The following is a 14,159-nucleotide window of genomic DNA, read 5'->3' as shown; positions in this document are numbered from 1 at the left end:
ATTATGAGGAAAAACATTAAGATCCACAACATTTATTCCATGGGACAAAACTAGGTCCAGAGTATGACTGTGGCAGTGAGTAGGTCCAGAGACATGTTGGACAAAACCCACTGAGTCGATGATGGCTCCGAAAGCCTTTTGGAGTGGGTCTGTGGACTTTTCCATGTGAATGTTAAAGTCACCAAAAATTTGAATATTATCTGCTATGACTACAAGATCCGATAGGAATTCAGGGAACCCAGTGAGGAACACTGGATATGGCCCAGGAGGCCTGTAAACAGTAGCTATAAAAAGTCGCCTGGCAGATGTTAGGAGCTGGGATGTAGCGCACCGGGCTCTCAACGCGTACTGGGGACACCGTGCGCTCTACCGCATAACACGGTGCCTGACCAGTACTACAATGCTTCCTGTAAGCACGGGAAGTTGGCTCAGTATTCCATCCTGACTCAGGCCAACTTCTCGTGTGCCCCCCCAACAAAAATGTTGGGGGCTGCCTCTCGGGCTCCCGTAGCTCCCGTAACTTGTCCTCCCAGAATCTTCGCTCCTTCTGCCAAGTCCATCCGTCAACCCGATGCTCCAATCCACGCTGCTTGGTCTTCTTATGGTGGGTGGTTCTGTAACGGCCGTCTGAAAGAGTAGACCAAGGCGCAGAGTGGTTAGTGCTCATCATAAAATGTATTTGAATGAACACTGAATCAAAAAACCAAGTGCAACAGCTAAACAGTTCTGTCAGGTAACAAATTACTAAACAGAAAATAACCACCCACCAAACCCAAAGGAAAACAGGCTGCCTAAGTATGGCTCCCAATCAGCAACAACGATGTACAGCTGTCCCTGATTGAGAGCCATACCCGGGCCGAAACAAAGAAATACCAAACATAGAAAAAAGGACATAGAATGCCCACCCCAACTCACGCCCTGACCAACCAAAATAGAGACATAAAAGGATCTCTAAGGTCAGGGTGTGACAGTCTATTTATTTTGTATATTGGCTTTTCTTATGCTATACAGGTGTGGTTACAGGTTCCTTTAAAGCTTTTAATGATTCTGTTTTATTACATTAATATTTCACAATATGCTACTGAAAAATCGCCATAGGCCTTCAGTGGTACCTTCCCCTTTGTTGACTGCAAGAGTCTCCTTATCTCTGTCTAGTAGCCATTTAAGATGTATGTAACAACTCAAATATTTACATCAGTTATTTTTCAGAGCTGATCTGATTGGTCAAAATACTAACTTGTGAAAAAAATATCAGAATTGGGCTGCCAGTCTAAACGCAGCCTATTTGTCCTATTCTTCAGTCTTGTTTGGGATATATATTTCACTTGGCATACCTGTGTGACGTCTTATATACACGAATACAAATGTATTCACCCTAGATATGAGACGTTCATTGATTTTAAACCTTTTTGAATCACATTTTTTACAAGAGTAGTTTATTTTTTAAAGCCTTGATCATTGCATCCTTCCTCAGGGAACTGTCTGCTGATAGCTGACAACATGGTGGCAGTTTTGCTATAGTGCTCCAGACTTCCATGGCCCAGCAGACTCACCTGGGAATAAGGGGATGACACGTTTAGTTTTTATAAAAGTCTGGGAGACTTAGAGGGAGGAGAGTGCATAAGTTTGAGTGAGTACAGCAAATCAATTCCAACCAGTGGCCCAGGATAATTAAGCAATAAGGCCCGAGGGGGTGTGGTATATGGCCAATATAGCACTGCTAAGGGCTGTTCTTATGTGCAACACAGAGTGCCTGGATACAGCACTTAGCCGTGTTATATTGGCCATATACCACAAACCCGAGGAGCCTTATTGCTATTATAAACAGGTGTCATGTCTTTACTATCCTTAATGTTATGACATGCTATTTTCAAATCGATTACCTAACGTTTCATTATTTGATTAAATTAATCAGGCAATTACTAACTCATTAGGAATCTGGAGCACCGCGGAAGTATTAGTTTATATAGAGCGGCTATCTCCCGAATCCACTCTTAAAGATCTGAAGATCTTTTTTATCAACAGCAGTCAATCATTAATTATTCTTTACCTTCTATCAGTCTCATCTGAAAGTTGTAAAATTCTTGGTTATCTGCACAAACCCTAGCATAAATTATGAATCAGCAATATACAAATTGCCTTAATTATGTATTTACTAACTAACTAAATAATCACAGAAATACATCAAAACAAACAGTAGATATTGGTTAATAACAATGATGAAAAAGTCCCTAGTGGGCTAAACCAATATGACGGCTTGGTAGACAAAGGGAAGGGGGTGTGGACTGAGAAAGAGCGGGAAAGGCAACATGGATTCACTACACAGTTTACAATTATATTCATTGAAATGCTAATCCTTTGCACAAGAACGGGCGCTCATTCGAGAATAATTGCAATGTATATATATACTGCTCAAAAAATAAAGGGAACACTTAAACAACACATCCTAGATCTGAATGAAAGAAATAATCTTATTAAATACTTTTTTCTTTACATAGTTGAATGTGCTGACAACAAAATCACACAAAAATAATCAATGGAAATCCAATTTATCAACCCATGGAGGTCTGGATTTGGAGTCACACTCAAAATTAAAGTGGAAAACCACACTACAGGCTAATCCAACTTTGATGTAATGTCCTTAAAACAAGTCCAAATGAGGCTCAGTAGTGTGTGTGGCCTCCACGTGCCTGTATGACCTCCCTACAACGCCTGGGCATGCTCCTGATGAGGTGGCGGATGGTCTCCTGAGGGATCTCCTCCCAGACCTGGACTAAAGCATCCGCCAACTCCTGGACAGTCTGTGGTGCAACGTGGCGTTGGTGGATGGAGCGAGACATGATGTCCCAGATGTGCTCAATTGGATTCAGGTCTGGGGAACGGGCAGGCCAGTCCATAGCATCAATGCCTTCCTCTTGCAGGAACTGCTGACACACTCCAGCCACATGAGGTCTAGCATTGTTTGCATTAGGAGGAACCCAGGGCCAACCGCTTCAGCATATGGTCTCACAAGGGGTCTGAGGATCTCATCTCGGTACCTAATGGCAGTCAGGCTACCTCTGGCGAGCACATGGAGGGCTGTGCGGCCCCCCCAAAGAAATGCCACCCCACACCATGACTGACCCACCGCCAAACCGGTCATGCTGGAGGATGTTGCAGGCAGCAGAACGTTCTCCACGCCGTCTCCAGACTCTGTCACGTCTGTCACGTGCTCAGTGTGAACCTGCTTTCATCTGTGAAGAGCACAGGGCGCCAGTGGCGAATTTGCCAATCTTGGTGTTCTCTGGCAAATGCCAAACGACCTGCACGGTGTTGGGCTGTAAGCACAACCCCCACCTGTGGACGTCGGGCCCTCATACCACCCTCATGGAGTCTGTTTCTGACCGTTTGAGCAGACACATGCACATTTGTGGCCTGCTGGAGGTCATTTTGCAGGGCTCTGGCAGTGCTCCTCCTGCTCCTCCTTGCACAAAGGCGGAGGTAGCGGTCCTGCTGCTGGGTTGTTGCCCTCCTACGGCCTCCTCCACGTCTCCTGATGTACTGGCTTGTCTCCTGGTAGCGCCTCCATGCTCTGGACACTACGCTGACAGACACAGCAAACCTTCTTGCCACAGCTCGCATTGATGTGCCATCCTGGATGAGCTGCACTACCTGAGCCACTTGTGTGGGTTGTAGACTCCGTCTAATGCTACCACTAGAGTGAAAGCACCGCCAGCATTCAAAAGTGACCAAAACATCAGCCAGGAAGCATAGGAACTGAGAAGTGGTCTGTGGTCCCCACCTTCAGAACCACTCCTTTATTGGGGGTGTCTTGCTAATTGCCTATAATTTCCACCTGTTGTCTATTCCATTTGCACAACAGCATGTGACATTTATTGTCAATCAGTGTTGCTTCCTAAGTGGACAGTTTAATTTCACAGAAGTGTGATTGACTTGGAGTTACATTGTGTTGTTTAAGTGTTCCCTTTATTTTTTTGAGCAGTGTATTTACGCCCATATGTCGTTGTTGTCTTCTCTGTTGGAATCCTCGATCATCCTGTAGGGTTCATCAGAGTCTCTGGTTAACTTTCATTGAAGTCACAAAGTCTTTCGTGGTTGTACATGGTTAGAATGTATACTTCAGAGTAACATTCAGAAATGTTCTCATAGAATAAATGCTTTGGCGGTTGTCTGTTTTCTCATCCTAGTTTTACATAATTTCCAGCTGCAGACTAGTAATTAAATGTCTAAGATTGCACTTATTCTGTAGGGATCAATAGTCTCAAGAGTTTATCCATTTCCAGCCGTGTAGCCAATGTGGTGGGAGCCACAATCTACACCCTGAAAGGGCCACTAAATGACACAGGTTACCAACGTAACTAGAGCAGTAAAAATGTTTTGTCATACCCCTGGTATACAGTCTGATATACCACGGCTGTCAGCTAATCAGTATTCTGGGCTCGAACTGTTGTGGGAAAATCAGGTCTTGTAGTCGACAACTGTTAAGCATTCACCCAGAGTTTATTCAATAGTGACCTGCACAGGGGAGACCTTTTCTGGACCCCCGCCAGCATTGGACTCTCTTAGACATTTTAGCTTACGTAGGCAAGGGACATCTGTTTCAGATCAGCACTCTCCTCTGAGTTTTCTTGGCAAGCTTATCCATTATAAAAGACATACATATTGGCATCCAAGTGATACCACCCTTCAATGTATAGGACATGTGGGATTGCCACGTTTCATACTGCCCTTCAACAGGGATAACAGCTTAAAAGCAGACAGTACAGTTGTCTAACGCAATTGTCATTAAGCTTAATTGTTCCTTCACAGAACCACCCGGTTTATAATATGCTATATGTTGCCTCCTGAGTGGCGCAGCGGTCTAAGGCACTGCATCGCATCACTATGATGCATCACTACAAACCAGGGTTCAATCCCGGGCTGTCTCACAACCGGCTGTGATTGGGATTCCCATAGGGCGGCGCACAATTTGCCCAGCGTTGTGAGGGTTTGGCCCGGGGGGCTTTAGAAGTAGGCTGTCATTGTAAATAAGAATTTGTTCTTAACTGACTTGACTAGTTAATTAAATACAAATGTAATCACACAGACTGCCATAGTGAAAGTATATCACAAGCAGAGCTCACTTTTCTGTGTTCTGGAGAAATTGTAGGTAGTTGGTCTGAAGGCTCTGGAGGTCCTTGGAATATTCTGTCTCTGTAGCACCTGTAGAGAGATGGATAAAGGTACTGAATGCTCTTGAAAGAGAAAGCAAGAGTTAACATTTACATTGTTGATTGAGTAATATAAGGGTCCAATCAGACAAATGGATGCGTAAAAGACGCAGCAACTCAATGGTTTTCAATGGGGGGTGGGGGCTTGTGTTGTGCTATCTATCAGAAAAGTTTCAAAGACTATCCATCAACTAATTAAAAACGTAAAACAGCGTTTTTCCCCACCAAACAGCCTCGTTGGACATGCATGGTTTGAAGGTAGCCTTACTCTGTGGTTCAAGTTGTACTGTATCTTCACTTCTGTAACTTCGCTCTCACTCCATCTGACCCCTAAACCCTTATCCCTGACCTCCCATTGGCCCAGGGCCTCCTGCAAAAGCTTCTAATCCAGGGTTCTCAACTAGGTTTGGTCTTGGGACAATTTTTTTTGAGGCTAATAGTCGGCGGACCATAAATTAATTAGTATATTATATTAACACAATGAATTGTGCTACACTACAAATTGAACATAATTTTGAACACATCTGGTGAGTACATAATACATTCAGTGACAATAACATAATACTTTCGATCTTATTACGCTCATAAAATCACTATGTCTCTATTCAATTATTATTTTGTCTATTTCTCATGCGTTGATTGGTGGGGGAAAACAGGTCTACGTAGCCTACTGTAGGCTACACTACTTGTTTTACGTTCGTTCAGAACAATTGGCTTGACAGCAAGAGTACATGTCGATCTCAAAAAGTATCAAAAGAAAGGTGGATAATGAAAACGTTTCCGGGAAGGATGTACAGAGAGATATGTGTTCATTTTACCATCTTTTTCCAATGCCAAGCCAGTGTCTTATTTGCAATGAACATGACGCTGTTTGAAAATAATTCAATCTCAGACGTCATTATGAATCTAAGCATGGAACTTTCAAAGTGGCCTTCCCGCCCCAGACATAGGCCACGCAGAAACATTGACGCGTTAACTGCAAGCTACATATTCTGTTGCTTAAATGGGTTAAATCTCCAGTCACAAGGATGAGGGAAAACAGTGGTGGACATGGTGGGAAAAACTTGAAGCTTTTACTAGGAAGCTTGAGTTGTTTGATTTGGACTTGTCATCTGCACTTCAGCACACTGAAGAAACTACAGGCAGGGGGACCAGGTCGCAGCATTGTCACAGAGGTGATGGAAGATTTCATCAAGCAGCTGAGGGACAACTTCTCCACCAGATTTCAAGACTACAGCATGCCCAATGATATCATTGCGTTTGTACGTGATCCTCTCACAATCCGGTAAGGCCATTTTCTTTTAAATAATAACATTATTGTGAGTGCTTATCCAAGGATATTTAGGTCTCAAGCTGACAAGAGTAGGCTATCCCGATTCAGACACAGACATTGCCTTTTTTTGTTTAAATTAGTGTTTTTTGAAGGATGCTACATTTTTGGCCAGTTGCAATTGTAAGTAGGCCTTGTAAGAAAATTCCCACTTCTATTTGTCACCCCTGATCTGTTTCACCTGTCCTTATGATTGTCTCCACCCCCTCCAGGTGTAGCTTACTTTCCCTAGTGTATTTATCCCTGTGTTTCCTGTCTTTCTGTGCCAGTTCATCTTGTCTGTTTCAAGTCAACCAGTGTGTTTTTCCCGGTCTCCTGCTTTTGCTATTCTCTCTTTTGCTAGTCCTCCCGGTTTTGCCCTTGCCTGTTTTCTGGACTCTGTGCCTGCCTGCCTGACCAGTCTGCCTGCCCTGACGTTGAGCCTGCCTGCCACACTGTACCTCCTGGACTCTGAACTGGTTTTGACCTTTTGCCTGTCTACGACCCTTCTCTTGCCTACCCTTTTGGAATATAATACATATCAAAGACTTTGAATCTGGGTCTTGCCCTGAGCCCTTATGCAATTAGGTCATATATTTTTGTTATTGTGAAAGATGCTGTTAAGTCTCAGCCTAAGTGTCATAGCCTCTGTTAAGTTATTTTATATAGGCCTATGCTTGGAAATAAATATACTACAACTAAACCCTCTTGTGAAGTCAATTTATAATGAAGATTATTATTTAAATGAATTACTTTACTGGTGTAGGTGTTCTCCATCTGTTGCTCTGCAACACTTGCATAACAAGTTAGCTATATTTTCAGCACCTCCTATTGATTGCGTTGCAGCGTTACGTTTCAGCACCACGAAATGGTCCTCTGCCTGCTTTATTAGTTGTTTTTGTCGCTTTGCTTTATCTTGGCCAGGTCGCAGTTGTAAATGAGAACTTGTTCTCAACTGGCCTACCTGGTTAAATAAAAGTGAAATAAATAAAATTGGTCCTGCATTCTCTCCTCATGAATGACATTAAATGTAACTTTTGTGTTATTTAGGTAGGGTAACTTCCTTCTTGGGACATTGCATTTGGGAGTTTTTGCATCTAGGGTCATAATTTTGGGCTTTGGGGGGCCAAATACTATTGCTGGCGCGATTTGGCCCACGGGGCATCAGTTGGGGAACCCTGCTAATCACAGTATTTCTGACAGGGAGTTACTCCAGGGGCCTCCAAATCACTAAATCCACCCATGCATTTACTGCACAACTGAAACTACAGAATGTAACCTAATCCTATGAGGATGATATGTCAAATCCACAAACAAACAAAAAATCCACAAAGAGATCAATTCAAAATTATTGAATACATCCAATACAACAAAGAAAGAGAGAAAATAATTTGTATATATTCGAAAGAGTGTCATCCATAATTGAAAATCTTGTTTGAATGTCGAACCACTGCCTCACACGCAGAAGAAAGATATAAACAGTTTACTTTCTCGCGATGTTTATTTCTGGCCCTTTGACGTTTGCGTGATTTTGTGCAGCAAGTGATGCGCAGTAGCTCGTACGGTATACCTGCGCAGTAGCTAGATCTACATGGAAATGGCGCCTGCGTTGAACTCTAGCAAGTAGACAGTTATCGCGTAGCTAGTGCAACTAATTCAGTAGACACGGTCCTTCATACTGAAACATTTATGGGTTTTCGACAGTTGTCCTAAAAAAAAAAGAAAAGTGTTTGCAAGAAAATCGGATTATTATGACAGGGCCGAGGAAGAGTCGCAACGGAAAATACATCACAGTTTATTAGCTACTAACGTCGTTGGTAGTAGTACGTTACGACGGTCAACATCAGGTAACGTCTAGCTAGCTAAGGTTATAACGTTAGTTACCTTTACCAGTTGGAAGAATTGGCAGATTCTCTTCCTTTTTAAGCACAACGGAGCAGTTAATCGGGTTGTACCCAAAATTGGCTAACTATTTAGATACGTTAGCTTGCTAGCTATGCGGTTAATTTTAGCATAATGCTACCTCATGCGAGGTTTTGATTCACCCGCCTCACACGTTGCTATGATTTAACTATGTCTAACGACGTTACGGGGTATTTACAGGATGCTAACGTTAGCGTAACACTGGTTATTTACCAATATGTAGCAAGACTTGTAACTAACGCACAGCATATAGGAGTTAGTAGCTAACGTAGCTAGTTTACTACAGCAGCTCGTCGCTGCAGTCTAGCTAGCTGGCTAGCAAGGCCGATTATATATTAGGTAACTCGCGTTAGCTAGCAAGTTAAGTCAACGGATGCAGTTTCTTGTAATTACTGTTTTCGCTACAGTCCCCAAAGTCACTGTCAACTTACTATACTAGTTAGTTAACTAAGATAAAGTTAACTCGCTAGTAAGAAAACTGACATCGTGGTGTCGGAATGAACTATGTCCGAGAGACGGCTAGTTAGTTAACGTTAAGCCAGTAAAGTTCGTTAGCTCAAATCAGAAGTAAAGGGTGTCATTTCCCCTTGCCTTGGTTTAGTTAGCTAGCTTAACGTTACATCACAAATGTTTAGATCGACAGCCATGTATAACGTTACTTCTAAAATAAGTAACTTACATGGTTCTGAATTTCGACATTTAGCCTGGCTAGTTTGAACACGTTAGCGTAGGCAAGGTGTGATAGTGATACCGACACAGGTAACCAATCACGTTTTACATTAGTTAGCTAGCTATATTTTAAAGTCTCGGTGTTGCTCGTTAATCGAGTTAAGAGCATGTTAGTAGATTACGTTTTATATCTAGTTTGTTTCGGGGTATTTAGATGTCAGACGGTACTCGACTAGCTACTCCAATACTCTGCATCTAACTGTACCACGCCTTGTCAAGCTGCGCGGGAGTAGTCTCGGTTTCTTTTACATAGATGGCTAGTAAGTTAGCTAGCTAGGCTACTTGCTTGTGAAAGGGGTGGTATTTTGCATGATGCATTGCCGTATGCATGACACATGGCATATTAGGTGAAATTCTGAGGCTAGTCAAAGTAATCCATTGGTGAAAGAAGTTATGACACTAACTCGATATGGTGTTTTGCTCATACTGGACCAAACTCATACAGTGGCACAGAAAGCTGTAGTCGTGCTGTCTGCCTGACAAGTGTTCAATTACTTAACGTTACCCTTTAATGTACATCTATACAAGGCTCTCTAAGATAGTGTTATCTTGTGGACCATGCACTCTTCATTTGGGAATCAAGAGGGTAAACAGTAACGCAGTTTTAACATGGTTAACACACAGCAACATGCCATGTCGGGGGCTTTCCGATATTTATCTAACTTCTCAAGATACTGTTTATTTATGTGGTTGTGTCAGTTGTTTAGGCTGCTACAGGTAATATGGTAATGGCCTACTAGATAATCATCTGTCAACGCTTTACATAGCACCAAGAGAAGGACATGCACACAAACACTCCAGCAGGCCCAGAGCCCAAACTGCTGACAACTGGGAACCATAACACAGCATAAATACCTCTTTTGTCTCCAAAGGCAAAACCTGGTGGAGGCTTAGAGAGTAACTGTTTTCTTATGGTCTGATTTGAGCTCAGTTGCTGTGCATGGTGCTGTGATTCTGTTACCAAACTTAGCTTCTGCACTGTAAAAGTAAATGTGTTTGTGTAAAATTTTCAGTGGAAGTTAAAAGTAGTCATTGTGCATAATTGCATTTTTAAAGTGAAAAATCTGAGTCTCAGCAACGTTCTGTTACTGTGGAATTGCCAAGCAACAAGAGAACTGTGTACGTTTTGGCATGCATATGTGCCTCAAACCTGGAGTTTGGAAGAATCACAAGTAATGCTATGTCTGTTTTTGTCTGTTTTGTACATAATGCAGTGCAACGTCCTGTTTTGTGTGTAGTGAACATGCGTGACCTGGCTGCCCAGGTCACCAGCAGCCTGCTGCGTTTCCCGGGGGTGACTGTAGACGCTCTGGGGGAGGATGAGATCACCCTGGACTCTGTGCTTCATGGGAAGTTCACTGTCGGTAAGTCAATGTGTATGCACAGCGGCGATCTCTCACTATCTGACCATCCTGGAGAGGACAGAAGCACAGCACATCCACAAATTAGGCCTACAGCGTCAGCCCCCTCAGTTACCAAAAAATCATCGTATGTCTGCCACTATAGCTTTGCATTCCTGCATTCTAAAGTCTTAAAATAACAAAAAATACATCTCAAACAATCCCTTCTCAGAGGAGAGGTTTTACAATAAACCACCATGAATTAGTAGGCCTAACTTGCCTGCTCCTTTTTCCCTACCTCACTGATGTGCCACCCTCCCTGGGCACAGGTCGTAGCGGGCTAGCATGGCTCGCCTGTGGGCCCCAGCTGGAGGTGGTCCATGCGGTGACAGGTGAGCGCCTGTCCGCCTACTGCTTCTGCGGCGATGGGGAGCACCCCCCCAGCGTGCTGGCGGCCAGGGACTTCTCCTGGCTGAAAAGGACCGGGCTGCTTGTGGGCCTTGAGGAGGCCCAGGGCAGCATGCTCTGTCTCTATGACCTGGGTATCTCCCGAGTGGTCAAAGCCGTAGTCATACCGGGCAGGGTGAGTGCGCTCTCACCATCTACTACTGTCACTTACATCAACTGGTTGATTTGATTGATTGTGATGTGGACTGACTGACTAACTGATGATTGGCAGATCAGGGCCATCGAGCCCCTGGTGAGCTACGGTGGGGCCAGTGCCAGCACACAGCACCTCCACCAGAGCCTGCGCTGGTTCTTTGGCGTGGCAGCGGTGGTCACGGACCTGGGACATGTCCTTCTAATGGACCTGTGTCTGGATGACCTCTCCTGCAGCCAGAGCGAGCTGGAGGCCTCAGGTCAGCGCGTGTGTGTTTTAACCTAACACAGACACAACTTTACTGGCCCACAGTTCCTCTCAAGATTGTGAGAGTTTGATGTGTGTGTGTTTTCTCCCCCAACCCACACCCTCCTCTGTCCTCTCCAGATCTGGAGGTGGTGAGTAAGTCCCTAGCTGAGATCCCCCGGCTACGTGAGCAGGAGACACGTCAGGGGAGACATCTCTGTCTGCAGCTGAGCAGCCCCACGGGCACAGGGGCCACGGCTCTGCAGTACATCCCTCGCACCAACCAGCTGGCCGTGGGCTTCTCCGACGGATACCTGCAACTCTGGAACATGAAGACGCTCAAGAAGGAGTGAGTTGACGACCCAGGGATGACATGGTGGCTATGGTAAACCTTCAGTTGTAGCTTTTTCTGACTGTCTCTGCTGTGTTCTCCCACAGGTATCACTCCCAGCTGGAGGGCGGCAGGGTGCCAGTGTATGCCTTCACATTCCAGGAGCCAGAGAACGACCCCCGCAACTGCTGTTACCTGTGGGCCGTCCAGTCTGCCCAGGACCAGTGAGTTCTCCCTCCCCACCTGTCTGCCTGCTTGAGGCACAAAGTTCCGTAACTCTTGGAAGGGGTCATAGTGTGCACACCAGACCAGGATGTGATGCATTTGAAGTATTTGAAATACTTGAGGTTGTTTTAGTTTGTCCTGGACAATGGAACCAATGGAATAGTTGCAGCTCCATGTGGGCTCCCAGCACCTTCCCCTCAGCCCCAATCTCTTTGGTATTCATATACAGTACCTGTCAAACACACCTACTCATTCCAGGGGTTTTCTTTATTTGTACTATTTTCTACATTGTAGATGTCATGTCTTTGGGCACCATTAACTGAAGACATGTTTATCAAAATAACTCCCTGTTATTATTATTATTACGCGATTAAACTGATTAATCGTTTAACTGTAATTAACTAGGAGATCGGGGCACCAAGGAAAATATTCAGATTACAAAGTTATAATTTTCCTAATATAATTTTCCTATATTATAACATTATATATTATAGTATAGGCCGATTTATCTTCTGGTTTAAATGGTGTATTTTACCTCGCGTCCGTCTCATTCCAAACGTCATAAATTGTTGTATCTGCACAAACCCAGTCTTTACTAAGTCATCCATACATCAACTATCTTAAAATCATTTATTTACTAAACAAAGTAATTCACATAAAGCATACAAACAGTAATTATCGTCACAAAGAATTGGTACAGTAATGTGCCCTAGTGGGCTAAACCGGCATGGCGGCTTGTTAAACCAACAAGGGGGGGTGAGCTGAGAAGACCCTACAGAGTTGATAAATATTAACAATTGATATGCTAATCCTTTGCACATGAACGCTCACTCATTCGGGAACAATTGCAATCAATATATATTTACGCTCAGTGAGTCGTCGGGATCGTTGTTGGAGAGTTTTCTCTCTCTCTCGGTTAGAATGGATCTTTCAAAGCGACATTCATTAATGTAGTTATAGAATGGATGTTTCGTCAGTCTTCGCAGTCGATGATATCAAATTTCTAGCTGCAGACTATTAATTAATATCAAAGACTTGTTATTATTCTGTCGGTATCGATAGTCTAAAAGTTTAACCACGTGGTATGGTTAAGCTTCAGTAGAGGAATACATGGTCAAACCTTGGCTCTCTCTTCTGAGGTAAGCTGGTCTGGGGAAAGAAACCCTGGGTGGGGTTTATATTTGGAATACAGAAAAAGGCTGTCTCATGACACCAGGTCCTGTCTGTGTCCCTGGGGGCGTACCGATGACTTGGTAAAACTTTAAACAGAAAATACAATTCTATCACGTTAACATCAGTACATAGCCTCTCAACCTATTCCAAATAGCTTTAATCTTATTAAATTATTGTATACAACCATTTAGATGCAAGTCCCATAGCTGAGGCTATTATATAAACCTTAGTATGGTAATATGGCCCTATTGTCTCTAATGAGTATCACAAAATTGTACCAAGCGGACCAGTTCGTAGCTGGATTCTTCACCGATCTTTTATACCTTCTCCAGAACATAAATGTCGTTCGGTTCCCCAATTCTGTGAGTTGGAAGAATTCCTTTGTCTCTCTATGAAACCCCTCTCTATCTCAAAACTGGGTCATGCGGCAGGACATTCTCCTTTAGAATTTTACAACCCCTCTCACCACAGCAGTGTCAGAAGTATAGAGGTCGGGGGATGGTGCATAGAAAAGGCCTGGTGCAGAGGGAGGAGGTTCAACTGTGTTCTCTGTACCCGGAGAGAGGGCAACGTCATGACAGAATAATAGTGAAGACAAACTATGAAATAACACATTCAATCAAAAAGTGTTAAACATATCAAAATATATTTTATCTTTGAGATTCTTCAAAGTAGTCACCCTTTGCCTTGATGACAGCTTTGTACACTCTTGGCATTCTCTCAACCAGCTTCATGAGGTAGTCATCTGGAATGCATTTCAATTAACATGTGTGCCTTGTTAAATGTTTTATTTGTGGAATTTCTTTCCTTAATGCGTTTAAGCCTATCAGTTGTGTTGTGACAAGGTAGGGTTGGTACACAGAAGATAGCCCTATTTGGTAAAAGACCAAGTCCATATTATGGCAAGAAAAACTCAAATAAGTAAAGAGAAATGAGTCCATTACTTTAAGACATGGTCAGTCAATCGGAAAATGTCAAGACCTTTGAAAGTTTCTTCAAGTGCACTCGCAAAAACCCTCAAGCGCTATGATGAAACGTGCGCTCATGAGGACCGCCACAGGAAAGGAAGACC

The 14,159-nt window shown here is 43.5% G+C and overlaps 1 protein-coding gene and 1 long non-coding RNA gene across 3 annotated transcripts in view; one reads left to right on the top strand and one right to left on the bottom strand.

Annotated features, from left to right (window-relative positions):
* Positions 1–487: 487 nt before the first annotated feature.
* LOC115172805 (uncharacterized) lies at positions 488–5,232 on the bottom strand. Its single transcript, XR_003871494.1, has 2 exons — positions 5,124–5,232; positions 488–627 (listed from the first exon to the last, which is right to left on the bottom strand). It is a non-coding gene; the product is annotated as an uncharacterized LOC115172805 (long non-coding RNA).
* Positions 5,233–8,028: 2,796 nt separating this feature from the next.
* LOC115172804 (protein ELYS) overlaps positions 8,029–14,159 on the top strand; it is a 52,598-nt gene continuing 46,467 nt past the window's right edge. Inside the window, exons 1-6 of one of the 2 annotated variants that reach the window (XM_029730573.1) lie at positions 8,029–8,366; positions 10,410–10,535; positions 10,841–11,094; positions 11,191–11,371; positions 11,500–11,707; positions 11,797–11,913. In XM_029730573.1, the coding sequence (XP_029586433.1) occupies positions 10,415–10,535; positions 10,841–11,094; positions 11,191–11,371; positions 11,500–11,707; positions 11,797–11,913 (881 nt within the window). In that variant the 5' untranslated portion in view covers positions 8,029–8,366; positions 10,410–10,414. Of the gene's footprint in view, positions 8,367–10,385; positions 10,536–10,840; positions 11,095–11,190; positions 11,372–11,499; positions 11,708–11,796; positions 11,914–14,159 lie in introns of both variants that reach the window. The other variant, XM_029730574.1, reaches the window with a different exon arrangement.

The sequence above is a fragment of the Salmo trutta genome, chromosome 33 (genome assembly GCF_901001165.1).
Source record: "Salmo trutta chromosome 33, fSalTru1.1, whole genome shotgun sequence".
NCBI classification, from domain to species: Eukaryota; Metazoa; Chordata; class Actinopteri; order Salmoniformes; family Salmonidae; genus Salmo; species Salmo trutta.
Note: the sequence above shows the minus strand (reverse complement) of the source record. Positions and strands in the feature narration are given on the sequence as shown.